At 38.5% G+C, this 10,466-nt stretch overlaps 1 protein-coding gene across 1 annotated transcript in view; it reads right to left on the minus strand.

Moving 5' to 3' along the window:
* Positions 1-8,493, minus strand: part of cox10 (cytochrome c oxidase assembly factor heme A:farnesyltransferase COX10) — a 34,327-nt gene extending 25,834 nt beyond the window's left edge. The window contains exons 1-4 of the mRNA XM_085416890.1: positions 8,371-8,493; positions 6,984-7,126; positions 6,402-6,798; positions 4,833-4,957 (exon numbers count right to left, since the gene is read on the minus strand). Coding sequence (XP_085273016.1) covers positions 4,833-4,957; positions 6,402-6,798; positions 6,984-7,126; positions 8,371-8,401 — 696 coding nt within the window. The 5' untranslated portion in view covers positions 8,402-8,493. The remainder of the gene's footprint in view (positions 1-4,832; positions 4,958-6,401; positions 6,799-6,983; positions 7,127-8,370) is intronic.
* Positions 8,494-10,466: the final 1,973 nt, after the last annotated feature.

Raw genomic sequence — 10,466 nt, forward strand, 5'->3', positions numbered from 1 at the left:
GCATATTTTAACTAATCTGAGCTACAGTGTAAACACCACAGACACTCTGCTCAAGAGGAAGCTGCAAACCTCTGAGGTAGTCATTCCTTACAGAGTATAGTCTGTGTGAAGCATTCCTCATTTTCAGACTTCATTGGAAATCTAAGCTACTTTAACTGGAAGGTCAAATAATTACATCCCTTTGCTCTCGGACCACACTGTATGACAGACATGACAGCATTAAGCCTTTTGACTGTGGCAGGAAACTCTAGACGACAAAACGCCATTGTTACGTGACTTCCAGCGCTTACACCCTTCCGTCAGTTTCCTAAATAGAGTAACATCTTAAAAAGAAACCACAACATTGCAGTTTGCCCTACGGGCACTTCCAAGTGGGACAAAACCCAGCCTTGCTTTTGATAGCTCAACTCAAGCTCTCTCTGCCAAAGCATTTCTTTCTCCCTCGAGGCACTTTCCTCCTTCCCTCAAGGTGGTTCAACAACTCTGTGGTCATACTGCTGTGCCTCTTCAGATGCTGAACATTAAGGGATTAGGGCGGAGCGGCAGAATCCATCGGAAGTGATCTTCACAAGAGTTTCTATCTGCTTTGATTTGTCTGTCAAGCTTTTGTTTGATTTACTTTTTGTATATTAAAAAAGTTCTTTGATCACAGCTAACCACACTATTAGTGAAGTCCCAGTATTTTTAAGATGAAAAGAATTTTTTTAAAGTCAGGAGATCAGAAGATGGGATGTTTGTCTTCTCCATTCCTTGATTTTCTGGATTATCAATAACAAATGCATAACCAAGGTGTTGAGCTCAACTGCAGCCAGGTGAGGTTACATCTTAGAAAGAGGTGTAAAGTATGACGGCAGTGACAGTGCAGCTGGCAATTATATAACAAACAACATCCCAGCTGCTTCTGTGCATATAATTACATTCTCCTCCAAACAAAGCAAAACAAACAACAACTGTTGGATTGTCTGTAGAAGGCCACATACTTTTTATACCAGCCGAGCCGAGGAAAACGAACACAAACCACACTAAACAGGTTTGCTTTTCTGACAGTGTTTCTTCTTTTAAATCACCTTTTAAGGTTTCCGCTTGCATGACTTTCAACCTACTTCAAAGTCAACTTCCCTTAAAGACAGGTGGTTAATTTGTCTGAAAAAATAAGCTCATCGCAAACTCCTTCCAGTTAAGACTATGATGACATGCAAAATGTGCCCACAGAGAACAAGGGATAAAGAAGGAGAATGAATCCAACTTGTGTGGGGGATCCGGCTCACATACCCAGCATCTAGCCACAAAAAGGGATGTCTTGGGCTCAAAGTAAACACTGATGGATTTCAGGCTTAAATACTCAAGGCCATTTGTGAAAACAGAGAGGAGTAATATTGCCACCGGGATCTCCTTACACGACATTGTGTATTTATCTTCAAAAACCATGTGAAGCATTCCTAAAATACTATACGTTCTTCCATGTGACACTTTTTCCCACATTAATAAGGCAAAATGAACTGGGAGATGTGTTACGACATTTATATCAGCCTCTTTCAAATTCACAATTAAGGAGTTATCATTTTAAATCAACAATTAGTTTGTGTTTTTGTAAGGGTATGCTGCAGGAAAAATAGACTAATAGAAATTGACTATCTGGCCAATTAGATTGATGGGTAGGAATTCAGCTTTCTATTGGGAGATCAGTTTATCATAAGGCAGTCAGAAGCAGTGTTTTCCATTCAAAATAAAGGACAAAAAGGGATTGCCTGCTATGTGTTGCGGAAGTAAATACAAGGAATGCACATTCAAGGTCATGCTGAAACAGCTGAAAGCCACAATAAAAGCAATTACCTGGAATGCATGACACTTCTGAGACCGTTTTATCCTTCCATGCAGAGATATACACCCCACATACCTCTCATCTATCAGTCAGAAGCCACTCAGTAGGGAATCCTAGGAAGAAAAGACTGCAGCCACCTGAACCTGTGCAGCCATCAAGCTTACAAGGGGTATTCTTGCTCCACTCACTGAACATAGTGCTTGACAATTTTCCCTGTCATCCTTGAATGCATCTCTACACCCTCTACATCTCTGCAAACCTGTAGTAATGGGAGTAAGGACTGTAACATTATGCAGGGAAATCAACGATCTCACTCAAGCAGTGGCACACAAAGACAGAGGGATCAACTACAGTGATGCCACTGTTTTTGATCATCAGGTTCTTGTGTGAAGTTAACCAGACAAAGTCCCTGAGCCACCTTTGAATATACATGAATAGTAAGTCAGAGGTTCTTTAAAGTCAAAGGAGCTCAAAAGGAGATTGAAAACAGAATGAACTCTGAACTTGAAAAGCATTTTCATGGTGTGAATAACGAATAGGCCTGAATGTTTAATGTACGCTAACTGGTAGCTTCATTAGTGGCCTGTTCATCTGCTTGTTAACGTGAATATGTAATCAGCCAATTCCACGGTAGCAACCCAATGCCTTTAGTTCAAGCTAAGCATCAGAACGAAGGAGATGAGGGACTTTGAAAGTGGTATAGTTGTTGGTGCACAGATACAGTAACAGTAACTCAAATAACCCCTGTCACAAGCAATATATGCATAAGAGCAGCAAGGAGAAGAGGAGAGGCTACAGGAGGAGAATATCGCAAAGGGTGCTACGTCAATAATCAGTAAGTCAATAAGAAAATAAAAACTGAAGCTACAATTGCCACAAGCTCAGCAGAAGTAAGGAAAAACTTCACCTGATCTGATGAGCCTTTCTGCTACAATATTCAGTGGTTCATACTGGCAGTGTATAGTGCATATTTATATTTTCTTGGCACACAAATGAGGATTGTGTAAATGCCATCGCCTGCCAGACTATTGCTGGTGACCATGTCCTTCCCTTTATCTTCTGATGGCAGTTTCCAGCAGTATGATATGTCATGTCACAAAGCTCAAATCATCCCAGCTGACAAATCTGCAGCAGCTGTGTGATGCTATCATGTCAACAGGCGTCCAAATCTCTGGGAAAGGTTTCCAGCACCTTGTTGATTCTGTGCCACAAAGAATTCAGGGAGTTCTGAATGCAAAAGACTAAGTGCCTTGAGGTCCTACCTGAACATTAAGCCAACCAGAGATACACCTGTGGTGTCAACGTAGAATGAGAAAAAAGTGACTCATTCATTAAAAGTAAATGACTGATTTTGGGGGCGTGATGTGGATCCAACTGCATTTTCTCAGGTCTAGGGTTCAAAAATGACAATACTAGGCTGCTCCTCAAAATTGTGATTTTTATTCTTTGCTTTTCCATTTTTTTTTTTTTTTTTTTTACAATAGAAACCTTAATTCTATGTATTTTCAGGTCTTAACACACATTTACTCAATTTGCAAGTAGATCGAGGCACTAAAGGGAAATACCGCAGTTTCAGTGAAATATGAAGCCAAGTTGTAGCCTAACCTCAGGCCGAGTTAGTGGAATAAATGAAGATTGACAGGACGGATGTCAAGGAGGGCAAACAAATACAGGGACTCGCGTGGCACGAACAGTGGCTGCCGCCTCTTGCATCACTCAACGCTATGAATGTCTAGGAGTGCAGGCCTGGGCTCAACTATTTGGCGTGGAAAGAGGGAGACATTTTTCAAATACCTCAAGGATATTTACACACCTGCTTAGTGTGAGGTGTACCGAGGAGTCAGTTCTGTTTCACAGACAATATGATTTTAACCCTAGCAATGGACTGATTGACTCTATTCAGGCCCTAGTCCCAGCAACAAAACCGTGTAAACATGTGCACATTCATATTCATAGACATCTGCACCTAAATGGCACAATGCAAGTTTACGTTCAAGATGATCAGTGTTATTACAAACTCATTGACTTCCTGGCATTTCACTGTTGCAAAACAGTGAACACATGACTGAATCACACTGCTAGGAAGCCAGGGTGGGGGTAGGGGAGTCTGTTTCAAGGCCATGAACCTGCAGGGTAATCAAGGTCTTTGTCAAATTATAGGCCAAGAACACCACTAACCACAGTTCAATCCAGGGCTGAAGAAGAGGTCACCCATTATGTGAATATTATTAAGTCAGAGAGAATTCCGATGTACAACATCAACATTAGAGAGCAAGAGAAGGCCCTACTTTAGGCATTCTAAGTGTCTAAGTACACTAGCTCCCCTTTGTTTAAACCTTCAAAAAAGCTTTCAGCGTGGAACTAATAATAGCATTACAGTTAGCTCAATGCATTTTTGAGATGCGTAGCTAAAGAGGAATGTAGGCTGGGTAAATAAGGGGATGTGCTGGTCCGTTTAGCGTTTTTTGGAACATCTCTTAAAACAACTTAAAAAGAAAACTGTGGATGTGGGTCTCGGTCAACAGGCACGTTCATGTTGTCATAACATGTCTACAAAAAAACTATATGACACAACTTCAAGGCCAACAAATATCAGGCCAGTTCTGTGACGGGTCACTTTTGTTCCAAAAGGAAATTGGTACTAAAAATCAAAGTGATTCAAGACCACAAACATCTGCAATGTTTACTGCGATTCTTGAAGCAGTTAAAACAGCCCATGTGTTTAATATTTCTTGCTTTCTGGGACTTCTGTATTTGCAGGAAATTTAGCTGAGATTAACACAGGAGTAACTGCTGCTTGTTAAACTGCATACTCAATGACAATTTATTGACGAGTTGTTGGTTAAAATTCACTGCCAAACTATGAAAGCTGATACAATGTTTGTTTAAGCTCAAATGATTTTAATGCATATATGATGACTAGAATTTCTTAGTTTGTGTAAAAACCACATGCTAATATGTACAAAGGTGTGTATATATATATATATATGTTTGAAAGAAGAAAACAAACCTGGTTAATTGAATTGGCAGCACAAGAGGCAAGGCCTGTTCCCAAAGATGACACGAAAAACATGACTGGATCAAAGGGCACCGGAGCCATTGCAAAGCCGGCAGCTGCAGTTGTAACCACCAGAGCTGAAATAACGAAGGTGATAAAAAGAAAAGAAACAACATAATCCATTATAGTTTCTCAGAGTATTATCTCTCCAAAATAATATGTAAAACATTTAACATCCCTAGAAGGTTGATTCAGTGTAAACAAAGGAAAAGCACATAGTAGGACAAGACAAACTGCAACACATTAGATTTCAGCTTAGGCCCCTTTCCATGCACTTTATCTAAAAACTAATAGAATGACTTTAAGTTCTTGTATTAAAACTACTGAATTCCAATTGCTCCAAAGCTCCACTTAAATATGTAAAGTGACGGATTTCTTGTTATAACCCATTCCGATACAGAGGGAAATGAATTATAGTGAATCTCATGAAGACGATCAGTCCCACTGACTCACTCACTGAATGACTGGCACGAATCCCTGTTTATTATATTACTAAGCACAACAACATAGTCATGTCTATGTGCACATTTAACCCATCCACAGTAATCTTGTACATTTTTCTATTTATTTGACTGGTGTTCTCTACTTACTCAATTTTTACACAATGTCAGTGATTCTGTTTGCATGTCGGGTAAGTGTTTGCATGTTATTTCCTATAGTTCATCATCACTGATATATATATATATATATATATATATATATATATATATATATATATATATATATATAAAGAGAGCGAAACATCCCATTGATATTCTGACACTCTGACACTTGCATTACTTAAGCAAGTAAGGTTTCAGGCTCAGGCTCAGCTCCCAGACATAATGTCATGCATGCAGTGCCTTGTAATCAATATCAATAAAATATTCTGCTTGCAAATGTTATCAACTCTTTTCAATGTTACCCTCAACTAAGGCAACCTAATTAGTTGGATGACCTCTTTTAGTGTCTAAGAATAATTCAGAATGAATAATCAGACGTTTCAATCTAATCTCCATGTTTTATGGTGGAGCCTTTGGTTATCAATCCTGCAAAGGCTCAGTTATTAAAGAAGTATAAAGAAAGAACTATTTAGAAAAAACAGATCAGATAAGAAACATGCACATTATTTCAGTCTCTTAATCACATAGAGGCAGTCCACCAAATCATCAAGCACATAAAAAGTAGCTTTATTCATTACAGACGCTAGAAAATCACCCTGCCTTCTAGCTTTGCACAATTCACAGTAAATAATCCCTTTATCTTCTTATACTGGGCCTTGGTGGAGCCAGTCAAGCCATTTTAGTTCAGCTTTCTCCCGATTGGCTGCCCCTATCAAACAGAAGGGTCTCAAAACCAGATAGGTGAGTTTGCTGTGCTCAAAACCAGAGTTGTGTGCCTGAGATGACAACATAAAAATCCCTCCTCCCTAATATGAATCCAACAGTAGGAAAAGCTTTTTAAAGTATTTAGAACAGCCTGAATATTGAGTCAACTAATATTGTAATAATAAACTATATAAGTAAGTGTTGAATACTCTACCTGTTAGTTTAATTTTTGAAAGTCTTGCATAGATATCCGGTAAGTCAGCCCTATCAACCTTCAGCTGCTTCCACTGTCTATCTAGACGTGCCTGTTTTTCTTCTTCAGTCTCAACCTGGACATGTGGAGGCTCATCTGGAGTTCCAGTCATATGGGAAACGGAAACATTCTGCGCTGCTGCATTTTCTGCAGTGTGCTTCAAGACGGAGAGTTTATCTTGAGCCTTATGGGTTGCATCCTCTGCCTGTGGACCAGCATCTGTAGCTGCAGGATTGATGGTTGGTACTCGCTCCACTTGTCTTTCAACGCTGTCATCTCTCTCATCCACAATAGTCAGGACGGGTGCTTGTTTGGGGATGGCTCGCTGGTGAAGCTCACTCGTGTTCTTTGAAACATACTGGGGGGAAAAAACAAAAGCAAGGAGACTTATTGGGTAAATATTTTCTAATGGCAAAAAAGAGGCAAAAGAAGAAACTCTGCTAGCCTCAGAATACTGGGATAAATCAGCATTAACGATGAGCAAAAATGTTTAATAAACTGATTTTACGAGATACAATACGTTCGAAGACGACAAGATGATACCTGACGTTTGAGGAAGTTAAAATGTTGATACGTCAGCCAGTTTGAAGGATCTCTTCTGTGCAACTGAATAAGGCTGCGAGCAATCTGGTTGCATCGAGGAACATTTCGAGCTAGTTTCTGTTTCACACTTACACCAACAAAACCTACAAGAAACGCAAGACATAAAATTATTAAAAGTGACAGTTTGGTTAGATTTTCTTGGTCATTAAAAACTAAAACATGCTTTAATCAAAATTTTTCCTACATTTGTTGCCCAGATACATTTTGCTGCTCATTTCAGCATCCAAGAGAACACCACAGTCAATTTACTACTGCACAATCCCATTGCTCTTATTTGAAAATTTAACCAGCTAGCTCATCCCACCTCATGTGTCTTTCTCTGGCAAGGTAACCTGCTCAGTGCGGTGGTGATCTTTGTCATTCAGCTACGTGTGGTCATATTCGCTTGTCTGGTGGCTGTAAAGATCAGAAGGTTTGCTGCAAGCTCTAAGACCACTAAATTGCATTTGCAGCAGGTGGAGACTTGGTTTATATGTTTAACCAAGGCTGCAGAGCAGAAAACAACCTTGTTGCTACATGCAGTTCAAAAAGGATTTGGAGATTAGCAGGGAAACTGCTTAATTGCTACTTATTTTTTTACTATTTGTTTTAAAAAGCATGGGTGTTCATCTTTTTGTGCTCACACCCTACTGCCACAAATACTGTGAGAAATACTAGAAACCATGAGGAAAAAGCACATTTACTCTATGGACAGGGGGGGGGGGGGGGAAATGACCAAATAAAATGAATGGATGGACAGACAGATAAAATAAAACACAATCAGCAGCCTTTGACGTGGTTTTCATACCACTGATGCAATGCCACAACTCAGAGATATATATTTCGTTATGCTACTAGCCTTCCTAAAACTTAATCCGACCCACCAAACTTACTTTCACATTAGTGGTAACACTTTCACTGTTATATTCATTAAATACGATAGCTCGAACACAGCAAATCCAACTGTGGATAAAACGTTATCCTAAATTGCTGTTGACAGTGTCCTTAGACCGACTGGCGAAGCATCGAAGTTATGTCCAATATTGACTCTTCTTAAGGGTAAACGTTCGGTATTTTGACACCGCAGGTGCAATAATAGCCACAGTCGCTATATAGCCTTTTTTCCCCTTTGTAGATGCGACCGACTTCTGCTTGGGGCGCATACCCTCTATAAACAAGGTCAATGCTAGCCTATTGCCTACAGCTCAGTTGCATCTAGTTAGCTAAATGCTAAGCTAGTGAGCTAGCTTATGCCTTAGCATCAAGAGCTGATTTAAGCCGCCGCAGATTAAAATTGCGCTGAAAATAACGTCCCTTTGAACCAGATACAAATTTTATTGCATGTTACCTGACAGCCTGCTACATGGTGTTTTATACATGATCTCGAATCATAAAACCGGTTCCCGTTACGACCCCTTCACATGCAGCGAGTCGCCATTTTGACCTCCTTAGATAAAAACAAGTACTTCCGGGGGACGAGATGTTAAACAGGGAAGTGAGATTGGACGAACCGCAGGCACGTAAGAGGTTAGTATTAAGACACCAACAATCTCACCTAAAACTGGTGCAGTTATTATAACAAATAATATTTAACATATATTACTTGTAACATATTTTTAAACTCAGGCTAATATATATATATATATATATATATATATATATATATATAAGATAGAACTTTATTAATCCCTCGGGTGGGTTCCTCTGGGAAATTCGATACGTATATATATATATATATATATATATATATATATATATATATATATATATATATATATATATACATATATACATATATATATATATATATACATATATACATATATATATATATATATATATATATATATATATATATATATATATATATATATATGTGTATATATATATATATATATATATATATATATATATGTATATATACATATATGAATAAAGAGAGCGAAACATCCCATTGATATTCTGACACTCTGACACTTGCATTACTTAAGCAAGTAAGGTTTCAGGCTCAGGCTCAGCTCCCAGACATAATGTCATGCATGCAGTGCCTTGTAATCAATATCAATAAAATATTCTGCTTGCAAATGTTATCAACTCTTTTCAATGTTACCCTCAACTAAGGCAACCTAATTAGTTGGATGACCTCTTTTAGTGTCTAAGAATAATTCAGAATGAATAATCAGACGTTTCAATCTAATCTCCATGTTTTATGGTGGAGCCTTTGGTTATCAATCCTGCAAAGGCTCAGTTATTAAAGAAGTATAAAGAAAGAACTATTTAGAAAAAACAGATCAGATAAGAAACATGCACATTATTTCAGTCTCTTAATCACATAGAGGCAGTCCACCAAATCATCAAGCACATAAAAAATAGCTTTATTCATTACAGACGCTAGAAAATCACCCTGCCACTCCATAAATCTGTACACAAAGCAAACCAGTAATAGAGTTTTTTCATATTGAAGTTTTTGCATTCATACACACCCTCTTTTTATTATGCAGACTCAGCACAGAGCATCATGTACCCCAATTTCACTAGTGGATAATAGATTTGTAGTTGTTACATTGCCTAATCCTACATAAAGTGACAAAGAGAAAGGCATGTTATCCAAAAACTTAGCATAATGTGCTGTGGAAACTGAAATAGGAAGAATAGACCGAGGTATGCTAGGTCTTACAAAGTAATGAAACCAGATCTGAAACTTGAGGTACCATCAGATTTTGAATCCCGATGAACAACACCATGTGGCAAGTGTCTGACTGGCAATTACTTCTTTTTTGTCAGCATGATATTGATTCCAAACTCACTGCCAATGCAGTAAAACCATATCTGGAAACACACTGGGGAATACTATCACTCATGGATAGGCCTCCCAAGTACCCAGATCTAAGTGGAATCATCATGACAGAAAACTGAACAAAAAAGCTTTAAAAAACTTTAAAAATTGCCAGATGCACTCTTCACTGCCCTTATTTTTCAGATTGGCTTTAGTCAATACTTTTTAATAAAACAGTTTTAATCACAGAGGAGGACACCGATTGGTCAGTGGATTGTAGAGCTCATATTCAATGTAAAGAAAAAACATTCATTGTTGCTTAACAGTTTTGCACTATAAGCAGTTGTGAACTATACAAGACCAGGTCATTATCTGGAGTACATCGACTCATCTGACAAGCATGTTTTCTGTTATGAATGGCCTTGATGCGAGTATTCTTTGCAGTTGTTATATTGTTGAAGGACTGAAATCGTACTGCAATCCAAGCTAAGCATCCAATTCTCCTGATTCATCCCAATCATTTCACTGTACGGCCAACTCCTCTTTCCCTCCTAAGATTATACAGTGTAATCTTCATGCACCATCAAGATGCAATGGCTGATAAATGCCAATAATACACAAGGCCATTCACGTACCAGCATGAGAGCACCTTTATTACAGGATATAAC

This window comes from Rhamphochromis longiceps, linkage group LG8 (assembly GCF_057381845.1).
Source record: "Rhamphochromis longiceps isolate RC_006_pf linkage group LG8, R_longiceps_female_GT1.1, whole genome shotgun sequence".
Taxonomy (NCBI): domain Eukaryota; kingdom Metazoa; phylum Chordata; class Actinopteri; order Cichliformes; family Cichlidae; genus Rhamphochromis; species Rhamphochromis longiceps.